Source organism: Muntiacus reevesi, chromosome 1, assembly GCF_963930625.1.
Source record: "Muntiacus reevesi chromosome 1, mMunRee1.1, whole genome shotgun sequence".
Taxonomy (NCBI): domain Eukaryota; kingdom Metazoa; phylum Chordata; class Mammalia; order Artiodactyla; family Cervidae; genus Muntiacus; species Muntiacus reevesi.
In genome coordinates, this window is record NC_089249.1 from 191,109,758 (window position 1) to 191,135,110 (window position 25,353).

General features: G+C 49.1%; 2 protein-coding genes across 5 annotated transcripts; one reads left to right on the forward strand and one right to left on the reverse strand.

Moving 5' to 3' along the window:
- Positions 1 to 1,136: 1,136 nt before the first annotated feature.
- On the forward strand, positions 1,137 to 19,091 carry SYCE2 (synaptonemal complex central element protein 2). Of its 2 annotated transcripts, none has more exons than XM_065917658.1 (5): positions 1,137 to 1,195; positions 1,819 to 1,934; positions 15,239 to 15,413; positions 17,096 to 17,284; positions 18,647 to 19,091. In XM_065917658.1, the coding sequence occupies exons 1-5, from the start codon at positions 1,181 to 1,183 to the stop codon at positions 18,692 to 18,694; spliced, it is 543 nt and encodes a 180-aa protein (XP_065773730.1). In that variant the 5' UTR covers positions 1,137 to 1,180; the 3' UTR covers positions 18,695 to 19,091. The 2 variants fall into 2 exon arrangements, with proteins under 2 accessions (XP_065773730.1, XP_065773729.1); XM_065917657.1 differs by having other exon boundaries at positions 1,170 to 1,195; positions 1,801 to 1,934; positions 15,203 to 15,413.
- Positions 14,778 to 24,696, reverse strand: GCDH (glutaryl-CoA dehydrogenase). 3 transcript variants are annotated; one of them, XR_010660855.1, is made up of 12 exons: positions 24,342 to 24,603; positions 24,216 to 24,251; positions 23,763 to 23,906; positions 23,524 to 23,586; positions 23,045 to 23,215; positions 22,216 to 22,345; positions 21,914 to 22,130; positions 21,005 to 21,108; positions 20,596 to 20,721; positions 20,164 to 20,324; positions 17,974 to 18,401; positions 14,778 to 14,960 (listed from the first exon to the last, which is right to left on the reverse strand). XR_010660855.1 is itself a non-coding variant. In XM_065917656.1 (12 exons), the coding sequence occupies exons 2-12, from the start codon at positions 24,430 to 24,432 to the stop codon at positions 18,328 to 18,330; spliced, it is 1,317 nt and encodes a 438-aa protein (XP_065773728.1). In that variant the 5' UTR covers positions 24,433 to 24,471; positions 24,558 to 24,696; the 3' UTR covers positions 17,857 to 18,327. The 3 variants fall into 3 exon arrangements, 2 of the variants coding, with proteins under 2 accessions (XP_065773728.1, XP_065773727.1); XM_065917656.1 differs by lacking the exon at positions 14,778 to 14,960 and having other exon boundaries at positions 17,857 to 18,401; positions 24,342 to 24,471; positions 24,558 to 24,696; XM_065917655.1 differs by lacking the exon at positions 14,778 to 14,960 and having other exon boundaries at positions 17,857 to 18,401.
- Between the last annotated feature and the right edge of the window lie 657 nt (positions 24,697 to 25,353).

Here is a 25,353-nt window from a genome sequence, read left to right on the forward strand (position 1 = left end):
AGGTAATAGACAAAGATGAGTTTTGTAAGTGGCAGTTTAATGATCACACCTGTTATTGGTAAGAGACAGCCCAGATTCAAACCCCTCCGGCTCTCCAGAACATAGGTGTAAAGGGGGTGTGCTGTAGGGTGTGTGGCCAGGGACAGAGCCCTGAACAGAAGGGCTGCGCATGTGTGTGTATGTTTGGAGGGCGGGGCGGGGTCCCAGCTGTCTTCCCCTCTTGGACACGGTGACATAAATACAGAAACGAAGGGAGGGGTAGAAGCCATGTAAAAAGTAAAAACAAGTGAGGATGAAGGATATATGATACAAAGCGTAAGAAACACCCACCTCTTCTCCAATCAGTTGGGACAAAGTCCCAAATCTTGACCTTGACTCAGCCCAGCCCCTACCAAACTCTTCATCCTTAACCCACTGCTTCCGCCAATCCCTGCTCTCCCCACCAGACCCGACTGCTCCTCAAACACACTGAGCTTGCTCAGACCTCCGAGCCTTTGCACACACTGTTTCAAATCGTCTGTCCCCCTCCCGCCGCCCCCTTTATTTTTTCTGTCTTACTGAGTTCCAAGAGGTCTTTGTGGATACTGGATACAAGTTCTTAAATATTTTCTCCTCGTGTGCCAATTATGACTACTGTTGTCACTATTCATTATCATTACTATTATCATTGAAGGGTATGGGCTCAACTCTATAAGGGCCAGCGCCACCATGCTTTCAAGGAGCTTCTGGTTTTGGAGCGCAGATAACTGATTCAAGGTGGTAATTACATCAGCTTTTTCCAGTAAGGGCAGTAGGTCGTAATCAAATGACAGCAAAAGTCAGAATTTTTTATTGGCAAGATTTCTTTGGGCTAAGCAGATGAGAAATGAACTGAAATACGAATGAACACACGGTCCAAGGTATTCCGCCACTCAACTTGTGCCCTGGTGCCGCCTCACACATGCACACACGCGAGCACAGAAACCACCGGCTCTTCCCGGCTGTGCGGGCTGCGCGCGCAGCACCTGGACAGCCCAACCGACGCTTACAACGGCCGCCCCAGCCCCGCTGCGCGCGCAAGTTCGCGAAAAGAGGCGGGGCCGAAGGTTCGCGCCGCTACACAGGCGTGGGGGCGGAGCGTTCCGGGGGCGGGGCCAGCGTGTGCGCAGAGGGCACGAACGAGAAGGCGGGAAAAGACGGAATGGAGCGACAGGGAGTACGCTGCACTTGTTTCCTTCGCGCGGGCGGCGGGCTGACGGGCAGGAAACGGCAGCGACCTTGGGCTTCCCCGACGAACCCGAGACCGGCCCTGCCATCCAGGCCGGTCCTCGCCCGGCTGGGCCCCTATTTCCTGACTGACCTTCCGGGCCCTGACTAACCGACTGTGTGACTGACGCGCTGACAGCCCTGGCCAGAAGGACCGACTTCCACTCATGGCGCGTGGCAGGAGTAGGGTAGAGAAAGACACAGACACCCACGCACCGCACCCGTTTCTCTTGTTTTCCTCCTACTTCTCTCTCCTCGAAGGACTCGAGCCGACTTACACACCAGTTAGGAGCCCAGGCACCCTAACACCCCAGCAGGAACCCCAGTCCTCACCCCATCCCCTCCAGCTCTCCCCACCTGAGTCCTCCTGTGCTCCAGGCACAGGGTCCCCCCGGTCCACGCCCCCGTCCTCGTGGTGCCCATCCCAGCCCCGCCCATCTCTCCTGCAGGTCCGCAACATGCCGCAGCAGCACACAGAGGTGCCCAGGGTTGAGGAGGGGGGGGGTGGGCTGACCACTTCCTGCCCTCCTTCCCTCCCTTCTTTGACCTCTCAAGTGCTAGCTGTGCTCACAGGTGGACATGCCCCACGTAGAGTTCAAGGACCAGGAGCCACAGCTGCTGGGGGAGAACCAGGAACAGCAGCAGGGTGAGGAGAGCCGCGATGAGGAGGCTTGTCAAGGGCCAGCTAGGTGAGGAAGAACCTGGTCCAAAGGACCCAAACAGACCCTTGAGTCCCTCGTTTACCCTTTTCTTCCTCCAGACCCTTCCAGTGTCTGCTCTTGGCACATTTGTTGTACCTACTCGTCCACAATCTCCCATGTGCCTGGGATGGAAACACTGGAGACACAGTGATGCCAAAATCTTGGCTCTCTGTGCACTGATGCTGAACAGAAATACAGAGAGTTATGGAGGAGGAAGAGTGGCTTTATTTCTTTGCCAGACAAAGAGGGAACACAGTAGATTAGCACCTCAAGAACTCTGCCCCCCCTCCTTTGGAAAGGTCTTACAGACAGGGTTCCTTGTCAGGGTAGGTGATAAGGATCAAAATAGTGACAGGCTTGCTTTGTTCTGAGGGGTTGATGGTGAGGGAAGTAGGAGTCAGCATCAGCCTTCAAGTCCAGCTGGTCTGGGGTCTACCTGTTTGTGGGCAGCCTACCATCATTAATCATCAGCTTCTCCCACCTGGAAGGGGTGTCAGTATCTGCAGAAATAGCTCAAAGATATTGTTGTGTATATCCCCTGGTAGGGAAATAGGACTTTGCCCCAAGGCTACTTTTGACTGTTTCTCCCTGGTCTCCCATCCCTTCCTTTCCCTAACAACTGTTTGAATCAGCCCATTGGAACTCTGGGAAGCATGGAGGCTGAGTGAATGTTGTTACCTGTAATCAAAGAAACGGGGGCCACAGAAAGGTCTTAAGCCCAGGAGCCCCACAGGGCCCTGCATGGTATCAAAAGCATTGAGCTGACATTCTAAGAGAAGGTCTGTAAACTCAGGAGCATATGGTAGTCAGGGGATGCTGAGTGTTCTGGGGGAAAAAATAGGGAGAGTGTGGCAGATGGCCAGTTTAGATCAGAGGTTCAGGGAAGGATTCATGGAGGAGATGATAAGTGAACCATGAGGGTAGGGAGGACTACATTCCAGGCCAAGAAACAGCAGCTGCAAAGGCCCCAAGGGAGGACTGTGCTGGAGCAAGCATGGGTAAGAGGGAAATAATAAGAGATACAGTTAGACAGGTGATGGGACGTTGGGTGATAGTTACCCATGAAAAGATGTGAAATTAGAGGAGCAACAGGAATTGACTACTGCAGAGTGAGGCGCTTTTTTTTGGATGGGGGTGGGGAATGGGCTGTGGCTTGTGGGATCTTAGTTCCCTGACCAGGGATGGGACCTGTGCCCCCTACAGTGGAAGCATGGAGTCTTAACCACTGGACCACCAGGGAAGTTCCGGGATTATTGTTAAAGTTTTATTAGGACAGGGCTGCTTCTCCAGAAGCAATCCAGACCATATGGCCTGCAAAGTGGAAAAGTGTTCCTGTCTGGCCATTTTTAGAAGTGCAGTCCATCGGGCTTCCCTCGTAGCTCAATCAGTAAAGAATCTGCCTGCAATCCAGGAGACCTGGGGCCTGGGGTTTGATTCCTGGGTCAGGAAAATCCCTTGGAGAAGGAAATGGCAACCCACTCCAGTATTTTTGCTTGGAGAATCCCATGGATAGAGGAACCTGGTCCACGGGGTCTCAAGAGTCAGACATGACAGTGACTAAACCACCATAGTCCGTTAGACAAAAGTTTTAAAAGGCTTCCTCTGGCTGCTGGGCTTCCCTTGTAGGTCAGTTGGTAAAGAATCTGCCTACAATGCAGGAGCCCTGGGTTCAACTCCTGGGTCGGGAAGATCCCCTGGAGAAGGAAATGGCAACCCACTCCAGTATTCTTGCCTGGAGAATCCCATGGACAGAGGAGCCTGGCAGGCTATAGTCCTTGGGGTCGCAAGAGTCGGACATGACTTAGTGACCAAACCGCCACCATCTGGCTGTTGAGTAGAGATTATCGAAGGCTGGACTGAAAACAGGGAGGCCAGTGATAAGCAACTGGAATAATTTAGGTGCAAAATGACTGTGACTTGACCTAGGGTAGATCCATGGAGGTGATGAGAAGTCGTCAAATTTTGAATAGATTTAAGAAGATAAAACTAACAGAAATTGCGATGTTGGAGTAAGAGAAAGAGCAGTGTTACAGATTACTTTAAAAAGACTTTCTTGTCTTGCACATTTATTCACCAGATATTTATCAAGGGTCTCCTTTACCTAAAGGCTGTTTTAGATGCTGAGGATACAATAGTGAACAAATCAGAATTCCTACTCTCTTGGAGCTGACTTCTTTTCACCTATTGAAGGACATCTAGGTTGCTTTTAAGTTTCAGCAATTATGCTTCCAAGTTTTACCAATTTAGTTGTTTATATAATTACAGCAAACATTCATGTGCAGGTTTTGTGTAGATGTAAATTTTCAACTCCTTTGGGTAAATACCAAGGAGCACAATTGCTAGATCATATGGTAAGAGTATTTTTAGTTTTGAAAGAAACTGCCAAAATGTCTTCCAAAGTGGCTGAACCATTTTGCATTCCTGTTTTCAGTGAATGAGTGTTCCTGTTCTACATCCTCACCAGCATTTGGTGTTGTCAGTGTTTTAGGTTTCTCCCATTCCAACAGGCAATGGTGGTATCGTTATGTTGATTTGAAACTTCATTATGAGGTATGAAGTTAAACATCTTTCCATATGCTTATTTGACATCTGCGCGTCTTTTGGTATGGTGTCCAGATCTTTGACTGTTTTTAAATTGGATGTTTCTTTTTTTGGGATTATTTTTTTATTGCTGAGTTTCATGAGTTCTTTGAATATTTTGGATGTCAGGCCTTTATCAGATTTGCAGGTGTTTTTTTTAAAGCCTTTTTTTTTGTCTTTAAAAAATAATTTTATTTATTTATCTATTTTGGTGACGCTGGGTCTTTGCTATGCGGGGTTTTCTCTAGTTGTGGTGCCCAGGCTTCTCACTGCAGTGACGTCTCTTGCTGTGGAACATGGGCTTGAGGGTGCGCGAACTTCAGTAGTTGCAGCATATGGACTCAGTAGTTGTGGTGTACAGGCTTAGTTGCCCCAAGGCATGTGGGATCTTCCCAGACCAGGGATCAAACCTATGTCTCCTGCACTGGCAGGCAATTCTTTACCACTGAGCCACCAGGGAAGCCCCAGGTTTGTGTTCTGTAAAGATTTGCCCCAGTCTGTGATGGGTCTTTTCATTCTCTTAATGGTTTCTTTTACAGAGTAGAAGTTTTAAATTTTAATGAAGTCAAATTTACCAGTTCTCTCTTTTGGTATTGTATCTAAGAAGTCACCACCAACCCCGAAGTCACCACCAACCCCAAAGCCACTTATATTTTCTCCTATGTTGTCTTCTAGGAGTTTTACAGTTTTGTGTTTTATGTTTCAGTTCAGTTCAGTCACTCAGTCGTGTCTGACTCTTTGTGACCCCATCGACTACAGCATGCCAGGCTTCCCTATCCATCACCAACTCCTGGAGCTTGCTCAAAACTCATGTTCATTGAGTCAGTGTTGCCATCTAACCATCTCATCCTCTGTTGTCCCCTTCTCCTCCCGCTTTCAATTTTTCCCATCATCAGGGTTTTTTCAAATGAGTCAGCTCTTCACATCAGGTAGCCAAAGTATTGGGAGTTTCAGCTTCAGCATCAGTCTTTCCAATGAATATTCAGGACTGATCTCCTTTAGAATGGACTGGTTGGATCTCCTTGCAGTCCAAGGGACTCTCAAGAGTCTTCTCCAACACCACAGTTCAAAAGCACCATTGTTCCCTGGTGCTCAGCTTTCTTTATAGTCCAACTCTCACATCCATACATGACTACTTGGAAGACCATAACTTCGACTAGATGGACCTTTGTTGGCAAAGTAATGTCTCTGCCTTTTAATATGCTGTCTAGGTTGGTCATAGCTTTTCTTCCAAGGAGCAAGTGTCTTTTAATTTCATGGCTGCAGTCACCATCTGCAGTGATCTTGGAGCCCAAAAAAATAAAGTCTGTCACTGTTTCCAATGATTCCCCATCTATTTGTCATGAAGTGATGGGACCGGATGCCATGACCTTAGTTTCCTGAATGTTGAGTTTTAAGTCAACTTTTTCACTCTCCTCTTTTAGTTTTATCAAGAGACTCTTTAGTTCTTTTTAACTTTCTGCCATAGTTTTACATTTAGGGCTATGATATCTATTTTGAGAAAATTTTTGTGAAAGGTGCAAGATCTGTGTCTAACTTCACTTTTTTTGCATGTGGAAGTCTAATTGTTACAACTCCATTTGTTGAAAAGATTCTCCACTCTCCACTGAATTTTCTTTGTTCCTTTGTCAAAGATAAGTTGACTACCTGTGTGGGTCTTTATCTGGGCTCTATTCTGTTCCACTGGTCTATTTTATATTCTTTCACTGGTATCACATCAAGTAGCATCAGTCCTCCCAACTTTATTCTTCTTGAATATTGTATTGACTATGTTGGGTCTATTGCCAAGCTGACTTTCTAAAAGTCATGACCAACCTAGACAGCATATTAAAAGAAGAAAAGCTATGACCAACCTAGGTAGCATATTGAAAAGCAGAGACATCACCTTGATGACAAAGATCCGTGTAGTCAGAGCTGTGGTTTTTCCAATAGTCATGTATGGATGTGAGAGTTGGACCGTAAAGAAGGCTGAGCACCAAATGATTGATGCTTTCGAATTGTGGTGTTGGAGAAGACTCTTGAGAGTCCCTTGGACAGAAAGGAGATCAAACTAGTCAGTCCTAAAGGAAATCAACCCTGAATATTCATTGGAAGGACTGATGCTGAAGCTGAAGCTCTAATACTTTGGCCACCTGATGCGAAGAACTGACTCACTGAAAACACCCTGATGCTGGGAAAGATTGAAGGCAAGAGGAGAAGGGGACGACAGAGGATGAGATGGTTTGATGGAATCACCAACTTGATGAACATGAGTTTGAGCAAGCTCCGGGAATTGGTGATGGACAGGGAAACCTGGCATGCTGCAGTTCGTGAGGTCACAAAGAGTCGGACACAACTGAGCAGCTGAACTGAACTTTCTAAAAGATAAGATAATTTTTTTAAATGTCATTTCAATTAGTGACAAGTGCTGTAAAGAAACAAAACCGAGAAGGAGAAACTAGAGTGACAGGGAGTTTGGAATAGTTGATCTCTAAGGAGGTCACATAAGGAGGAGCCAGCCAGGAGGCGTCCAGATGCCCAAACATTCCAAGCAGAGGGAGCTGCAAGTCCCTGAGGCAGGGGCAGGCTTGGTATGGTCACCAAACAGTGGGAAGGCCAGTGTGTCAGGCTTCGTGATTGGTGGTAGTGATACCCTGGTTACACTGGATAGACAGGCTCATACATTCTCAGTGCTTCCATCTGATAAGAAAGGCATGTATTGAATAAGCACTGACACAAGAGAGGTCAGGTTGCTGGGAAAACATATCCTCTGTAATCATGCATGTGTGTGCTCACTCAGTCATGTCTGACTCTTTGCGACCCCATGGACTGTAGCCCATCAGGCTCCTCTGTCCATGGGATTGGATTCTCCAGGCAGTTATACTGGAGTGGGTTGTCATGCTCTCCTCCAAGAGATCTTCCCGAAACATGGATTGAACCTGCATCTCTTATGTCTCCTGTATTGGCAGGCGGGTTCTTTACCACTAGTGCCACCTGGTAAGCCCATGTCCTTCCTAGTCCCTGGCAACAATTCTACTTTCTATCTCCACAATTTGTCTCTGCTGGATATTTCATATAAATGAAATCATACAATTGTGTGATCCTTTGTAAGTGGCTTCTTTCACTGAGCATAATGTCTTCAGGGTTCATCCGTGTTGTAACATGTATCAGAACTTCATTCCTCTATATAGCTGAATAATATTCTAAATTATGGATTTACCTTATTTATCCATTCATCAGCTGTTGGAAATTAAGATTGTTTCTGCTCTTTGGTTCTTGTGAATAAGGCTGCCGTGAACATCTGTGTACAAGTTTTTGTTTTTGTTAGATAGAAACAAAGGGAATACCAAGGCGGAGAATGGCTGAAATCAGAGAAGTGACATGCTCAGGTTCCTGTTATAAAAAGACACCAGCTGTTCTGTGAAGAATGGGTGAGAGGGGGTGGGAGTGGACCTGGGAGATAGGTGGGAGGCTTCTGCAGGTTGTCTAGCAGGGCAGATGGAGAGAAGATTGGGGGCGGGGGGCGGTTCATTTATTGAGGCATGAGAAAAGGGATGAGCTGACGAGGTCTCCCAGCTGCGATGTCCTAGAGCCTGGAGCTGGCTCCTACCAGCAGGAGCCAGTTCTACACATCTCTTCCCAACCTGGCATTTAGCATCTTCATGTTGGTAGCTTGAAATCGGCTATAGTGGGAGTCCGTGCACCATGGAAATTGGCAAATACTACAAATCAAGGTTTCCCCTGCCACCTCCTCCTCCACCCCTAGAGAGCCAGTTGCTAAATGCTTACCAGCACAGAAAGGGCCGCCCACTTTCTGGCTCAAGGTGGTTTGGTTTCCAACTGGCAGAGGCACAAGATGCATTCTGCCCTTGCTGAGTTCAAGGTGGCCAGAGACATACACAATCTTGGAATCAAGATTGCTGGGAGAAATATCAGTAACCTCAGATATGCAGATGATACCACCCTTATGGCAGAAAGCAAAGAAGAACTAAAGACCCTCTTGATGAAAGTGAAAGAGGAGAGTGAAAAAGTTGGCTTAAAACTCAACATTCAGAAAACTAAGGTCATGGCATCCAGTCCCATCACTTCATGACAAATAGATGGGGAATCATTGGAAACAGTGACAGACTTTATTTTTTTGGGCTCCAAGATCACTGCAGATGGTGACTGCAGCCATGAAATTAAAAGACACTTGCTCCTTGGAAGAAAAGCTATGACCAACCTAGACAGCATATTAAAAGGCAGAGACATTACTTTGCCAACAAAGGTCCATCTAGTCGAAGTTATGGTCTTCCAAGTAGTCATGTATGGATGTGAGAGTTGGACTATAAAGAAAGCTGAGCACCGAAGAATTGATGCTTTTGAACTGTGGTGTTGGAGAAGACTCTTGAGAGTCCCTTGGACTGCAAGGAGATCCAACCAGTCCATTCTAAAGGAGATCAGTCCTGAATATTCATTGGAAGGACTGATGCTGAAGCTGAAACTCCAATACTTTGGCCACCTGATGTGAAGAGCTGACTCATTTGAAAAAACCCTGATGATGGGAAAGATTGAAAGCGGGAGGAGAAGGGGACAACAGAAGATGAGATGGTTGGATGGCATCACCAACTCGATGGACATGAGTTTTGAGCAAGCTCCGGGAGTTGATGATGGACAAGGGAAGCCTGGTGTGCCGCAGTCCATGAGATCGCAGAGAGTCGGACACTACTGACCGACTGAACTGAACTGAACTGAGAGACATACAGATGAATAAGCCCAGGACAGGGTTGGACTTTCTGACCGAGAACTCAGGATGGGTGGGGCCAGGTGCCAGAGAGATGGCACTGTGAGAGTCACTTTTTCCGTGAAGGAGCTCACCTGGGAATAGAATGAGGCTCAAGACAGGGCCCCTGAGGACTGCAGGCAGAAAGCCAGCTTCCTCTTGCCTCTCAGAGGCCTCAGTTGTAAAACAGAGCATAGGGTGGAATGGTTTCCAAGGTGTGTGCTATCAATTGGAGACCATAAAAAAGAAAAAGAGAACTAAAGTAGTTTGTTTGATAACGCCTTCCTGCAAATAGTATGTTTAGGCGGTGATCTAAGTGGTGAGGAGACACAGACAAATGCAAATCATTGAGAGACTTTGAGGAGTTCTAAAAGAGCTTTGGGTCGAGAAACATGGATTAGAACCAGTGCACGGGCCAGTTAACAGACCCCTCAGCAGACTGTCAATGACATGATTACAATGTGAACACATTTCACAAGAGAAGAGCAGAGGGTGAAAGGAGTGAGCTCTGCAGCTTCAATTCACACCTTCCCCTTTCCTGGCTGTACTTCAGCAAAACATCATTTTGCCCAGCCACCAGAGATGCTGTTGTGTTCCTCCTTGAATGTTTGATTAGCTCGTCTCTTCTCCCGGGACCACCGCCTGCGGTGGTCGTAAGTGGCTGGCGAATTGTTTACTTGTGTATCTGTTAGAGGCCCGCGGAGGGAGGGCCCCCACCAGCGGGCAGCTCTGGCTCTCACGCCTGCCAATCACAGCTTTACCTGGAGCGAACAGATGGTCTCTTCGCTTAGACCCATTTCCTCCGCCGTTCCTGGGCCACCTGCCAGCGTGGGCCCTACTCGGAAACTAGGTCCTAATCCTCGAAGCTGAATTAGGGACTCCTTAGGACAGACCATCATAAATGAGCAGAGGGATGTGTTCACAACCCCCACCCTGGCCCCCCACTGCCCCACCCTGAGCACAGGCAGCCTGCTCTGTTGGGCCCACTTCCAGTCCCTGGCCTCCATCCAGGGTTGGGCAACAGAAGCAGGCCTGAGAACCAGGGAAGCCAGTGGAGAGGACATGGTGTGTTTTGTTTATTAAAGTTAATTGGTGAATGCAGGCCCAGGGAAGCCTATGATTCATTAGCATCCTGATTAATATGCAGCTGCTGAGTATTAAGAAAAATGAAATGGAAAGGAATAAAACCCCAAAGGGGTGGCTGGGGAAAATCAAGATGCTCTCTGCAGACATCTGATGCAGGCCTTTGTCCCACCACGAAATTTGAATGAGCTGATTTCAAGTGATTTTTCACCATTTGTGTAGCTGCCACGGAGACCGGTTCTAGCTTTGTCCCTCGAGCCTGAGAAAGGAGCGACTTTGAACAGTTAGCAGCTCAAGCAGGTTGTGAGCAATGACACAAAAAAGAAACACCTGGTTCTCTCATTGATTTTAATTTCAGAGCCCTTATACAGTGGGGACAACAAAGCAACTCCAGGTACAAAGTGGCTTAAGACCAAGAATGTTACATCCATCTCAGGTGGTAATTCTTTCATTTAGGTGTTCAGGGAACAGTGGTGATGCCTCTGGAATGGATACAATGCACTCTCTGCCCAGAGTGCATAGGGCGCCTGGAGGGAATCTGCGTACAAACTGGCAGTGTTGTGATTAGTAAGCGATGGCGAGGTAGCGGTGCTCTGAATGGTGTCTCATGAAGTTGACAGAAAAGAAAAGTCATTTCAGGCAAAGGCTAATGGATTTGGTGAAATTGTGGAAGGTTCCAAATTGCTGAGAGTGGAGGGTGAAAAGAGAAGATGGAGGCCTTTCCACAGCCCTGGAAAGCTTTGTGTGCTTTGCTAGGGAATTTACTTTATCCTGCAGCTGGTGGGGGGTCTTGTAGGCTATAGAGCAGAAGTGGTGTCTGATTGTGGTCCAAAGGTCCCTGAGGCCCAAGTGAGAACAATAGGTGTGGGGCCGCGAATGATTGGTGGGGAAGAGATGATAGATTTGGGAGAAATTAGGAGGTGGAAATGAAAGGATTTTGTGACGGGATTCTTTTTAAATTAATTTATTTTAGTCGTACTGAGTCTTCATTGCTTCCCGCAGGCTTTCTCTAGTTGTGGAGAGCAGAAGCTACTCTTCCTGTGGTGCTTGGGCTTCTCTTGTGTTGGAGCTTGGGCTCTAGGTGAGCAGACTCAGTAGTTGTGGCCCTGGAGCTTTGTTGCCCCAGGGCACACGGGATCTTCCCGAACCAGGGATCAAACCCTTGTCTCCTGCATTGCCAGGCAGATTCTTAAGCACTGGAGCACCAGGCTAGTCTGATTTTGTGACAGGATTTGTTTTTGTTGGTTTTTTTTTTTAAATCTTTTCTTTTTTAAGAAATTTATTTATTTATGGCTGCACTGGGTCTTTGGTGCCTCATGCAGGCTTTCTCTAGTTGCAGTGAGCAAGGGCTACTGTTCGTGTGGCGCTGTGGCTTTTCTTGTGGATCACAGGCTCTAGGGCACGTGGGCTTCAGCAGTCGAGGTGCAGGAGCTTAGTTGCCCCATGGCATGTGAGATCTTCCAGAACCAAGGTCGAACTCGTGTCCTCTGCACTGGCAGATTCTTAACCACCTGACCACCAGAGAAGTCTGATTTTGTGAGGGGACTTGGAAGGACAGAGAGAAGCCAGGCTCCAGGGTGGCTGCCAAGTTTCTGGCTTGGGTTCCAGGTGACTTTTGGTGTTCTTCAATGACAGGAGGAGGGCGGACAACTTTGAGTTAGTGTGTAAATTTAGAGGAGTTTGAAATGCCTCTGGGACAGCCAAGTGGAGAGGGCCTAGGGGTCGTCAGGTACCTTACTGGGAGCTCAGAGGAGAGGCGTGGGTTGAGGATAAGTTTGGGAAACATGGGAGCGTGGATGGTAATGAAAGCCCTTCCTAATCACTCATTCATTTATTCTGTGCACTTTTATTATTCTTCCCTTGAGAGGCAGGTCAAGAGGACAGCAAAACCTTTTTTTACAGGAATGCCCAGGGAGCCTTTAGGTGGTCTTTGTTTTCTATCAGTAAGGTTTTGCTATAAAATATCTGCCTTGATCAGAGGCACACCTTCTCATGAGTGCCTGAACACAGAGCATTTGTGACAGATGCTCTGAACACAAGCGTCTGGCTCTGCAGGCAGATGAACTTGCATGCTTTGTGTAAAGCCAGAATAGGGAGGACTGGATCAGTGTCCTTCATTCATTCGTTTGTTAATAGTGGAGGACTCAAAATGTGCTGGATGCTGGGAATGTAGAGATAAATGGGGAGATGAGCGCGGCATCAGGGACAAGCACACAGTGGTAGAGATAGGCACGGGGTCATAGGTGGTGCTTCAAAAGAGGCAGCGGGGGCTTCCCTGGTAGCTCAGTGTTTAAGAATCCCAATGCAGGGGACACGGGTTCAATCCCTGGTCCAGGAAGATCCCACATGTCAGGGAGCAACTCAGCCCATGTGCCACAACTACTGAGCCCTTGTACCGCAACTGTTGAAGTCTAAGTGCCTAGAGCTTGTGTTCTGCAATAAGAGAAGCCAGCACAACTGGTAAACCCACACACCACAACTAGAGAGTAGGCCCTGCTCATCGCAACTAGAGAAAGTCTACGTGCAGCAGCAAAGAGCCAGCACAGCCAAAAATAAAATGAATAAATAAATATTAAAAACAAAAGAGGTAGTGGCCTAGGCCAGGTCTCCCTGTCAGAGAGCAAGTGCAAAGGCCCAAGGGCAAAAACCCATCTGATAAGGAGAACTTGAGAACCAGGACACAGCCAGGGTCTCAGGCCTTAGGACTTCTGTGTCAATGAGAGTCTGGCCCCCCTGACTCTCATGCACTCAAGTTTCCCTGTGGTTGTATCCTGAGCCAGAAGAAAGATCTCAAGCAGTTGGAGAAAAGTCAAGAAAAATATTTGTATGGAGGAAGCATCCAAAAATGAAGATGTGTTTTTCTCAGTAGCTGTGCCTGGCTTGCAGTCATGGCTTTATGGTTGTGTGTGAACTGGTGTGTGGAAGAGCTGCTGTGTTGGCACCTCCGAGTCTCAGCCATTCAGAGCTGGAAGCACCTCAGGGTGAGGAGGAAAACGAGAACTTTGGGGGAAACAGGGCCCAGGCCGGGGGTCAGGTCAGCTGGATGCCATACCCAGGTCTGCACAGACTGGGGATCCTGAGAAAGTGACACAGTCGTGCTGAGCCTGTGTCCTCAGCGATGAGGTAAAGACGATGGGGACAGACCCCAAAGCGTGGTGTGAGGGTGCAGCAAGATGAAGCGGGTAGCTTAGCATGGTGCAGGGCAGACAAAACAAAAAATTGGCTGGAAAAAAAGAGCATCTTACCTTAAACCCTTTATCTTTTTTTTTAAAAAAGATTTATTTATTTTTTGGCTGTGGTGGGTCTTCATTGCTGCATGAAGGCTTTCTCTAGTTGCAGTGAGTAGGAGATACTCTCTAGTTCTGGTGTGTGGGTTTCCCACTGCAGTGGCTTTTGTAGCAGAGCACCGGCTTTAGGGTACACGGGCTTCCATAGTTGCAGCTCTTGGACTCTAGAGCACAGGCTCAATAGTTGTGGCCCTCAGGCTTAGTTGTTTGACAACATATGGGATTGTTGTTCCCCAGCATTGCCAAACTGATACTTAATTACTGGACCACCAGGGAAGCCCTTTAAACATTTTATCTTAATTTAAAACCCCAATGGGTCTGTTGATCAGATCACAACTTTTTTTTTCCTTGCATACACCTCATTCATAATGCATTACCCACAGTTTCCACTTTTGTGTTTTTATTTTACCATCTTTTCTTTTAGCTGGGCCGGGTCTTAGTTGTGGCTCTCAGGATCTTTTGTTGCAGCATGTGGAATCTATCAATAGTTCCCTGACCAGGGATCAAACCCAGCACCCTGCATTGGGAGCACAGAGTCTTAAACACTGGGCTACCAGGGAAGTCCCCCACTTTTGTTTTTCTAAAGCAAAGCAAAAACTTATAGGCCTCGACAAAGCAATCTGTATGCAAAATATTTACAATTTTTATGCTCTTGGCCCTAATATATCGTTGTTTGCCCACACTTGATTTAACAGTTGTATTTTATTAGGTTCAACTTTGTTCATTCTATTTAGCTTTTTTAGACAGCTGTCCTTTTTTCACTATTTCACTAACTATGCATTTAGTTGAATTGCATAATTATAGTCATATGTACAGTAACCAAGTGGCATTAGTGCCCAAGTGGCACTAGTGGTAAAGAACTTGCCTGCCAATGCAAGAGACATGGAGACGTGGGTTGGATCCCTGGATCAGGAAGATCCCCTGAAGGAGGGCATGGCAGCCCACTCCAGTACTCTTGCCTGGAGAATCCCATTGACAGAGGAGCCTGGCAGGCTACAGTCCATGGGTTGCAAAGAGTCAGACATGACTGAAGTGACTTAGCACACACAGTGTGGGACAAACTCTTCTGGGGGTATTTTTTTTTTTAATTTTAATTTTTTTTATTAAAAATTGTTTTATTTTTGGCTACACTGGGTCTCCGTTGCTGTGCATAGATTTGCTCTAATTGGGGAGAGGGAGGGCTACTTTCTAGGTGTGGTTCAAGGACTTCTTATTAGGGTGGCTTCTCTTGTTGCAGAGCTCGACTCTAGGTTGCACGGGCTCTAGAGCCCAGGCTCAGTAGTTGGGGTGCACAGACTTAGTTGCCCCACAGAACATGGAATCCTAAAAAAAAAAAAGAACATGGAATCCTCTCAGAGCAGGGATTGAACCCATGTCCCCCTGCATTGGCAGGCAGACTCTTAAACTGTCCCTTCCCCTCAGGGGCAGGGTGGGGGAGGGGGTGTGAATGAAACAAGTGTCATCAACGGGAAACACAAGATGCAGGTTCTCCCACCACAGAGCTAATTCAGATCAGCCATTCTCAGGAAAGTTTGGTGCTGATCTCAAGTTTCCTATACTTGCAGAAGTCAGGTTTCTAGCCCCTCTGTCGCCACCTCCAGTGCCAACCGCCAGCTGATGATGCTGGAAGGAAAGTCAGGACCCTACTTTTCCTCTCTGGACTCGAGCATTGACATCCTGAAGAAGAGGGCCCAGGAACTGATCGAAAACATCAACGAGAGCAGGCAGAAGGACCATGCCCTCATGACCAACTTCAGAGACAGCCTCAAGATCAAGGTGACTGATTCCCCCCATGTACTGCAGAACCTCAGGGGAAGGGGGGGTGTTCCTTATGTAAAACATAAAGGGGGAGGCAATGAACTGCTGTTATGTTCCCCACACATTCTATACAGTTTGCATATGGTACTTCATTTCACCCTGCTGTTATGTTCCCCACACATTCTATACAGTTTGCATATGGTACCTCATTTCACCCTTGTAGCAATCCGGCAGAGAAGAGATTAGACCCATGTTGCAGATGGGTAAAGTAAGGTTTGGAAATAATTTGCCTGAGTGGGAGAGCCAGGATGAGAAGCCAAGGTTCACCTGTATCACAGACTAGTCCCTTACCTTCATGCTGCGCTAATGGCTGTGGCAGGAGGGGATTGAGGCATAACCTGAGTTATCACACCCACTTGTCCTCCAGAAGTCACATGATTTGGGAGAGTGGAAGTCCCTGAACATGGCTGGGGCTTATGTCTAACAAAACCTAATGTTATGTTCAGGTCTGTTATTAATAGTTATCCCCGATGTGTCTTCAGAATGTGTCCTGTAAGTCAGACAACTTGTGAATTCCACACGTCATCTCTAGACGACAGGCTGACTTCCTCCCTTAGCCCCATTCCTACCTACCTGGTACATAGCAAATTTAGAGAAAAATATGACATAGCAGGAAAAAAAGATAAAAATATTCAGATGACACCATCACTGAGAGGCCACTTTGTTGCATGTTTTCCTCTAGTCTCCATTCTAGATACGTTCCTCCTAACCTGGCTGATTTTATTTACATAATTTTGCACCTTCCTTTTTAAAAAGAAAAATGATCTGGGATAAAGTTACACTAATACATATATACACACACACACACACACACACACACACACACACACATATATATATATATATATATATATTATGCTGCTGCTGCTGCTAAGTCACTTCAGTCATGTCCGACTCTGCGACCCCATAGACAGCAGCCCACCAGGCTCCCCCGTCCCTGGGATTCTCCAGGCAAGAACAGTGGAGTGGGTTGCCATTTCCTTCTCCAGTGCATGAAAAGTGAAAAGTGAAAGTGAAGTTGCTCAGTCGTGTCTGACTCTTAGCAACCCCATGGACTGCAGCCCACCAGGCTCCTCCGTCCATGGGATTTTCCAGGCAAGAGTACTGGAGTGCGGTGCCATTGCCTTCTCCATATATATATTATAAGCAATATATAATTATATATGCCATATATAATTATAATATATATAATTTAATATAATTATAATTTATGTTATATAATTATATAATAAAATATGCAATATTATATCATTATTTATAACTACAAATATATAATTATATAATTATTATAAATTATATAATATAATTATATATGTAGTATATAAAATATACTACATATATGTAATATATTTAATATATATATGTAAAGTCACATTCTTCTACTTTATTTGACCTAAACTTTTACTGTCCCCTGAATCATGTTTTTAATCACTCTTTGGAGATGAATAAAGTTGAAAATATTTCTCATTAAAAAAAAAAAAAGAAAAATTTAACATATAGGCCATTTTACTCCCAGTCACCAGAGTTGTTTTTAGCACTTTTATAAGATAAACTGAAGAAATCTTAAAGAACCAGTCAGAACAAATGTCTCGTGACGCCTCTTGTTTGATTTTCTAAGAGCACCTCTTATTCTTTCAAAGGTTTCAGACCTGACAGAGAAGCTCGAGGAGAGGATGTATCAGATTTATAATCACCACAACAAGATCATCCAGGAAAAGCTTCAAGAGTTCACCCAAAAGATGGCAAAGATCAGTCACCTGGAAACAGAGCTCAAACAAGTGTGCCACACTGTGGAGACCGTGTACAAAGACCTGTGTGTCCAGCCTGAGGTATGAGAGTTGTAGGGGCTAAGATGAAAGTAAATGTCAGCAGGGACTTCCCTGGCGGTCCAATGGTTAAGACTCTATGATCCCAATGCAGGGGGCACGGGTTCAGTCCCTGGTGGGGGAACTAAGATCCCACATGCCATGGGGTACGGCCAGAAAAAGAAAAAACATCTTTTAAAGTAAATATCAACAGAGAGCAGCATCGCCTGGCCCTAAACCTCATAGGAACCACTATCTCTGCAAAGGCCCTGGTGCTCTGGCCGTCCTACTCATGGCCCCATGCTCCCCTGTTATGTGGTGTGTCCGAGCTGAGAAGCCGGACTGTTACTTCCTACACTGTGTGTCAGCTCTGTGGTGGGTGACAAAAAGGACAAAGTCCCCTTTGCCCTCAGCCCCAAGCCCTGGCAGTGCCCACCTGAGTTTATTTATTACAGTCAAGGCCAAGACTCCGACATGGTCCAGATCACTTCTGGGCTGGGGGAATCCCTGCTGAGTCCCAGCGCGCTTCACAGCCCTTTCACGTGTTCCTTTTTCCTGTTACTGGTTACCAGAAAATGTGATCCAACACGGTGGGGTCAGACACGCACACTCTTTATTATTCTCTCTCTTTATCACTCATTCTGCTCCAGCGTCCAGCATTAAGGCACTTGCCCCCAGATGGGAGGGTCAGAGGGTATAGAGTGAACGCTTACCGTGTGGATGGAGCAGTTCATTTAGACACTGGTGGGTCTCACAAGTTGCTTCCATGTCACTCTCCTCTCCTGTCCCTACTCCCCTGTCGAGGAGCTTCTGTTCCAAGGCAGGTGGAGTCCCTGCCTGTCCATGGTCAAAACTGGATTGAGACACTCAGTACAGAAAGTTCCATCTTCTCTTTAAGGAACACATTTGAATGACTTCAAAAGGGAAATTTTGATATTTAAAAATCAGTGTCTCTCACTTCCCACCAGAAGAACTGGCTCCATCTGCCACCTCTCCAACTAAGCTCCAAGCCCTGTGTCTCCCTGGAGAGGGGTTTGGTGCCATCTGGGCTCCCAGGTGAAGTGGGTTCACTTGCCGGCCACGAATGCCTGGATCCCTGTGATAGCCCTTCCGAGGATCAGAGCGTGGATGTCATGAGTGCCTGGGTGAATAAATGCAGAGTCAGTTTGCAGTCTTAACAGCTCACGATTTCCCTTTATTTTTTAAAAAAATTTGCTTATTTATGTTGGATGTGCCACATGGCATGTGGGATCTTAGTTCCCCAACCAGGGATCTTAATTCCCTGACTGTGTCCCTTGCAGTGGAAGTGCAGAGTCCTAACCACTGGCCCACCAGGGAATTCCCCCACAAATTCCTTTTAAAGTCAATCTTCATGTCCCCCCACAGGCTACTACTCTGGAAGAAGAACAGATTCACAAAGATGGTGAATGCTGACAGCTACCAGGAGAGTCCCTCTTAGTGACAGTCACTAAGGAAGGCCACCGTTTGGGCCATGCTGAGAAAATTGTTTTTCAGAGTTCTGCAATGCTTCTTTGGCAAAAATAAGCAAACAAAACCCAACCGATGCTCTCTGTGCCAGGCCCCAAACCACAGCAAGTCCAGCCCCCACCACGGGGCCCAGCTTTGGTATTCTCCCATATTCACCCCACCCGAACCGCACACAGTTGATTAAATGTTTGATTTTCAACCCAGCCATGCTTTCTTCCCGCAGAGGTGGAAAGAGCTAATGAGCTCTATGGGAAATGGATCAGACCCTTTCTTACTCGCAGGAGGGACAGGAAAGCAAACATCAGACAATTAATTGCCTGTCCCAGCTGATCCCTGCCTCCCCTCGTCTTGGAGCCACTGCCCCAAGCCCCACATCCCACATCCCACCCCACATCCACAAAGGGAACACTCTATAGCCCTCCATGTTCTCATCTGTTCTTCCTTAGCTTCCCAAGGCAGAAACCAGAGATTATGCCCTCCTTTTCATGGAGCAAAATAATTCTCATTTCTTCCTGAAGTGCAAATCTATCCCGCCCCCTCCCCTGCATAAAACCATCTGGAGGTCCCCTCAGCTTGTCCTCAGGGTCCCTGTCATGCTGTAGAATCACCTCCCCCTCCCCTTTGCTGCCTGGAATACCCCACCCAGACAGCACTGGACGATACTTCCGTCTCTGCCCAGGGAACTCCTACACCTCCCTCAAGGCTTAATATGGTTCCACTTTCTCCCTCAGAGACTGAGTCCTGTTAGAGCTCCCTCTAGTCTGTGTGGCTCACACTAGAATTGTACATCTCTCTTCTTTTTTTTGGCCACACCTTGGCTTGTGAGATCTTAGTTCCCCAGCCAAGGACTAAACCCAGGCCACCGCAGTGGAAGCGCCAAGTCCTAACCATGGGACTATCAGGGAGTCCCCACATCTTTTTTCTTTTTAATTATCTTTTTCTATGTCTGTCTTCCTACGAGGCAAGGGATTCTGGGCCCGACAGGAGTCACAACCAGTTACCAGGTGCAAACACCACAGCCTGCCAATGATTCACTGTTTCTCTCTCTTTTTCTCACATAAAATGGGGTGCTGATTCCTGTGTGTAGCTGCACACTCACCACCTTGAATTCACCAGCCCACTGGGTGTTGTGACCCCATCTGGGGATGCCCGAGTAAGCCGTAAGTGGGCTTAAGAAAATCCTTCCTCGAGCATAACGGGGGAAATGTGGGAGTGTATACTTCCATGGTCCCCTTGTGGGCCACTCCAGATGCAGGACCGAGGGTGGGACTTGCCCCACATCATGCTGCCAACTGGTGACAGACAGCTGACAGCAGGATTTGAGCCTGCTGTCCCTGCCCCTCCTTGCTGTCCCCTTCCCCAGATGTGAGGCCACTGTGAACCTCCCCCCCACCCCCCAGGAATCCAGCCCCCACCTTCATAGGTGTTCACAGACTCCAGGTTCATGACATGTCGGATCACGTGATATTCATCAGAAATCCCATTCCCCCCCAGCATGTCTCGGGCCTGGCGAGCGATGTCCAGGGCCTTCCCACAGTTATTCCTCTTCAGCAAAGAGACCATTTCCGGGGCAGCCCTGGGAACAGCACAGATGTCACAAACATTGGGTTACAGAGAACTGACCCCGCTCCGGGCACCCAGGCATCCCTACCCCACGGGCAAAGCCAGCCAGGGAGGGGGTTTACATCACAGTAGCATACATGGCTCCCAGTGAGGGAGAGGTAGGCAGGGCGGGCTCCCCAGGGGCACCAGGCATCTCTCTCCAGGCCCAACCACCACCGTGCCTGGGAGAGGCACTGGGTCCTCCTGCATAGCTGCCTGCCCCTTCCCACACACAGAGCCCCTACTTGTCTTGGTCCTTCAAGCGGCCGAGCTGCAGGCAGGCATGAAGGCCCAATGTGATCTCGGTGAGCATGTCCGCCAGCTTTTTCTGAATCAGTTGGTTCTTGGCTAGTGGGACACCAAACTGGATCCTACGCAGGCAAGGTCAAGGCAAATTTTATGGGGTGGAGGGCACTCCCCAGTCCTATCCCAGGGCCTTTTCAGGCTGCTCCAGAGTGAGCTGTGTCCCCACTCAGCTCACTCTGGCCCTGCTGTTGACTGAGCCCCTCACTGCTCAGAAGGACTTCCTCGGCCAATTCACAGAGTAGGGAACTTAGATCTGGTGGCTGAGCACCAAGGGTGGAGGGGTAAGTGATGGAGCCCGAGCCTCCCCCCTCCACACCCCTGGGAGTTGTCATGGTAGCCCCCACAGACCTGTCCAGAGTGTACTGCCGGGCCGTGTGCAAACAGAACTCAGCAGCTCCAAGCACACCCCACGTGATGCCATAGCGGGCATTGTTTAGGCAGCCGAAGGGGCCCTGTAGGGTTGAGACAGGGCCTCAGCCCCACCAAGAGATGAGAGAACCTGTAGAGAACTAACTTTTAAGTGCCCCTCCCCAGACACCCCTGATACACAGTCAGTGTAAACCAGGGAGACTCAGCACAACTGTTGAAGTCACACACAGCCTCGGCATCAAAGCCAACAATGCACATAGGGTTTCGCTTCTTGCCTACTCACTCTTGGTTTTCATACAGTTCTCCCCAGTCCAAGATCTGGACCGGAGGCTCAGATCTAGGGTCTGAGGTAAGGAGACAGGAAGATGCACATGCAAGCAGAATTAAGTTGGTTCAGGCCTCTATGCATCCCGGGCCGAGCCAGCTTGAGTGAGATGGTCACCAAGATGGGGCAGTTTTGGGTTTCCCTTGTGGCTCAGTGGTAAAGAATCCACCTGCCAATGCAGGACACACAGATTTGATTTCTGGTCCGGGAAGATCCCACATGCCACAGAGCAACAAAGCCAGTGCACAACTATTGAACCTGTGCTCTGGAACCCAGGAACCACAACTAGAGAAGCCAATACACTGCAACTAGAGAGTAGCCCCTGCTCTCTGCAATTAGACCAAAGTCCATGCAGCAATGAACAACCAGCACAGCTAAAAATTAGAAAGGAGAGGGGGGCAGTTTCAGCACACATCAGTGAGCCAGGCAGAGCCTCTCCAAGTCACTACTGTTTGGGCTCCATGGGTATCTGTTCTCCAGCTGGGTCCCTAGTAAGGGACCTGCCCAAGAAAAGAGAAGCAGCAGGTGACTTGATATCCGTTCCCAAGGTGGCTGCTGCTTACCGCCAGACCAGACACCCCGGGCAGCACATTCTCCTCTGGCACTTCCACGTCATCCATAATAATCATCCCTGTGGATGATGCCCGCAGAGAGAACTTGCCCTCAATCCTGGGGGTTGAGAGGCCCCGCATCCCTTTCTCCAGCAGGAAGCCCCGAATGCAGTGATCCTCACACCGAGCCCATACTATCAGCAAGTCGGCCACAGGCGAGTTGGTGATCCTGGAAGCAGGAAAGGCAGTGAGGGATCTGGCTATCACCTACTGCCCCTGCCCACCTGCCTAAGGCCCCCAGGCTCCTGCCTCACCAGGTCTTGGACCCATTGAGGGTGTAGCTCCTGTTGGATGGGTTGTGGCGGGCTCTGGTCTCCATGCCGCTAGGGTCACTCCCGTGGTTGGGCTCCGTGAGCCCAAAGCAGCCCAGAAGCTCCCCCTTGGCTGCAGGCATGAGACGAGATCATGAGGCTGTGGGTCTTCCATCCAAACCCTCTACTGAAACCTGCGGGCCTTTCCACTGAGCCAGGCCAAGGCAGAGCTGACCCTGCCCTCACGGCACTCCCAGGAGGTGGGGGAAACAGACATCTCACCCAGGTCATAGTCACAATGCCATAAAGGGGGGAGGTCCAGACAAGTCGGGAAGGGGTTGGCTAAACTGTCTTGAAGGGCAGTGAAAAGGAGTTAAGCAGGAAGAGGTATGCAAAAGAGCAGTCCTGGCAGTGAGACCAGGATGTGCAAAAGTCCAGGGGTACAACTGAGAATTCCAAGCCGCTGAGTCCGACTGCAAAGGAGCAGTCAAGGGAGTAGTCAGAGATGAGCTGGAAAGGTCAGCAGAGGCATGCCCATGTGGGGGCTTGTGGAACCAGTTGGGAAGTTAAGACTTTAAACTTTGGACTGCAACGGGGAGCAGAGAAAGCAAATCACAGGGGATATGATGGTGGTGAGAAAGGGGCAGAGTCAAGAGAGACCTAGGAGAATCAGATGTGGGGTGGGGTCCAGGGTCTGGCAGGGGGCCTGAGGGGCCATTGGCAATACCCTTAAGGTGAGAACATAAGGCAGGCCTGAGGGACAGCCCTGACCCTGAGTTTCAGATCATTGGGACCATCTTCTGTCCACCAGGCTCCCCAGGCAGCTGCTCACCCAGCCGGGGCAGGTATTTCTGCTTCTGCTCCTCGCTGCCATATGCGTAGATAGGGTGCATGACAAGGGAAGACTGGACACTCATTGCTGACCTGTAGCCGCTGTCCACTCGCTCCAGCTCTCGGGCCAAGAGCCCATAGGCCACTGATGAGACTCCAGCACAGCTATACCCTGGTAAGGATGGGCCAGGGTTTGGGGGCGGGCAGGAGGGGAGAGAAATAGAACAATGGGGAACAAAGCCCTGCCCACTTGAGACCAGTGATACCTGTTGCCCAAGAGACAGAGCCCCATAGGAGTACCCAAGAAGAGGGCACCAAGCTGGCTCTAGCTTGGGGTTTATTCATTTCATCCCCACAGCCGCTTCAGACAGAGACATAACAGCCTCTCTTTGCAGACTGGGAAACTAGGCTCAGGGAAAGAAAGGGGCTTTTCAAGACACAGTAGAGGGCTGCAGAGTATGGAGAGAAATGTGTCCTTACCTTGGATGGTGGGGCCCAGCATACCGAGCTCCCCCATCTCTGAGATGATCTCCCGGTGAAAAACTGCAAAGGGACAGAAGGCCCAACTTCAGGCCCAGCCTTGGCCCTCAGGAGCACTAACCCAGAGCCAGAGGTGCTCTGAGGCCCAGCTAGAGCAGGCAGAACTAGTGTACATGATGGAGGGTACAGGTTCAGCGGGCAGTGGGATCTCCAGAGTGCCCACCCGCCTGCCTGAGCACCTTCGTTGCGATTGGCCAGCAGGATGCGGGGCATGAGGCGCTCCTGGCAGTAGGTGCGAAAGGTGTCCCTGATGAGGATCTCATCTGCTGTCAGCTGCTCCTCCAGCAACAGTGGGTCCCTCCAGTCAAACTCAGGCCGCGAAGCTGGGCGGGGTTGGAGGGAGTGGGACTCTACTCAGCCCTGTCCACCCGACCACCACGCCCTCCCCTCCCCCAGAATCCTCAGCCCTACCCCTCAACCCTCAACTAATGTGGGCAGCAAACAGGACTGGCAAAGTGGTCTTTCTCGGGAAACTCACTGCCTCAGCGCCTCTGGCCCTGGCCACGGCCCTGCCTCCCCGCCTGGTCAGCCCTCAGATTCTGGGACAGAACCCATCGGGGACAAACAAACAGTTGGACGAGGGGACAGTTGGACGAGGGGCGCAGACGCATGGCGCAACCAGGGGTCCTTACGCTTGGCCGGTCGACTCTGGGTCTTCTCGCCTTTCTCTGCAAACATAGGACGGGAAAAATCACCCCGAAAAAGTCCCCGAGCCTCAAGTTTCTCCCTCCCCATTCCACCCCAGGTCCAGCACTGACCGGTCTGCGCTGTCGCCGAGCTCCATGAACGAAAGACTCGTAGGCCAGGTCCGCGGTACAGTAGCCGCGCGTAGACGCCTCTCAGGGCCATGTGGGCAGCGAGCGGGCAAGCAGAACAATCACAGCCGACCTGGGGATTTGGAGGCGTCTGAGCAGAGCGGCTCCCACCAAGTGCCCTGGCCCTTTGCACCCTCTGCCCCTCTCGCGAATCCTCACTTGGAGCCTCTGGGTTCACTGCACAGACCACGGTGCCATATAGAACGAGACTTTTGACCTCCGTGAGGATGGGCGGGGCAGAGGCCAAATGGGGCTTGTCATTGGTTCGTCCTAGGGCCCTGCTCTTTCACGTCTCTGCCTTTTAAAGGGGCTACGGCAGTCTTGCCGGTGGAAGCGGGCGCGTCTAGCCTAGATACCTTAACCCCCTTTAAGGAGCGGAAGTACCGGTAAAGGGGCGGAAGGCGAGCGGGTCAATCCGATTGGCCAGCTGAATTCCTGCTCTGATTGGCCCTAGGAGGGGGCTCGGCCCACTCTTGGTTGGTCAGTTGTAGGGGGCAAGTGCAGAGAGATTCTGGAGTTAAAAGAGGCAGCTGAGGCTCGAGAAAATGAGTACTAGAAATCACCAGCCCAGATCTCGAGGTGTCCTTTAATGGGGTTGTGTGAGAGGAGGTAGGCTCAGGTGGACGATCTCAGCCCGAACTGTCTGCCAGTTTGTCCCAGGAAGCTTGCTAACCAAGTTACTGTATGTGCGTGCGTGCTAAGTCGCTTCAGTTGTGTCCGACTCTGTGAGACCCTATGGACTGTAGCCCGCCAGGCTTCTTTGTCCATGCGGATTTTCCAGGCAAGAATACTGGAGTGGGTTGCTATGACCTCCTCCAGGGAATCTTCTCAACCCAGGGATCGAACCCGCGTCTCTTTGACTCCTGCATTGGCAGGCTGGTTCTTTACCACTAGCGCCACCTGGGAAGCCCTACTATAAGTGATTTCCTATGCTTTGTGATTCTGTGCGGTTGAT

Coding starts and splice junctions, on each gene's coding strand:
- SYCE2 (XM_065917657.1), top strand. CDS start 1,825: ATGCCCCACGTAGAGTTCAAGGACCAGGAGCCACAGCTGCTGGGGGAG. Junction 1,935..15,202: donor GCTTGTCAAGGGCCAGCTAG/GTGAGGAAGAAC, acceptor CTATACTTGCAG/AAGTCAGGTTTCTAGCCCCT. Junction 17,285..18,646: donor ACCTGTGTGTCCAGCCTGAG/GTATGAGAGTTG, acceptor GTCCCCCCACAG/GCTACTACTCTGGAAGAAGA.
- GCDH (XM_065917656.1), bottom strand. CDS start 24,432: ATGGCCCTGAGAGGCGTCTACGCGCGGCTACTGTACCGCGGACCTGGC. Junction 24,252..24,341: donor CTCGGCGACAGCGCAGACCG/GTCAGTGCTGGA, acceptor CTATGTTTGCAG/AGAAAGGCGAGAAGACCCAG. Junction 18,402..20,163: donor GTCTGTGAACACCTATGAAG/GTGGGGGCTGGA, acceptor TTATTCACCCAG/GCACTCATGACATCCACGCT.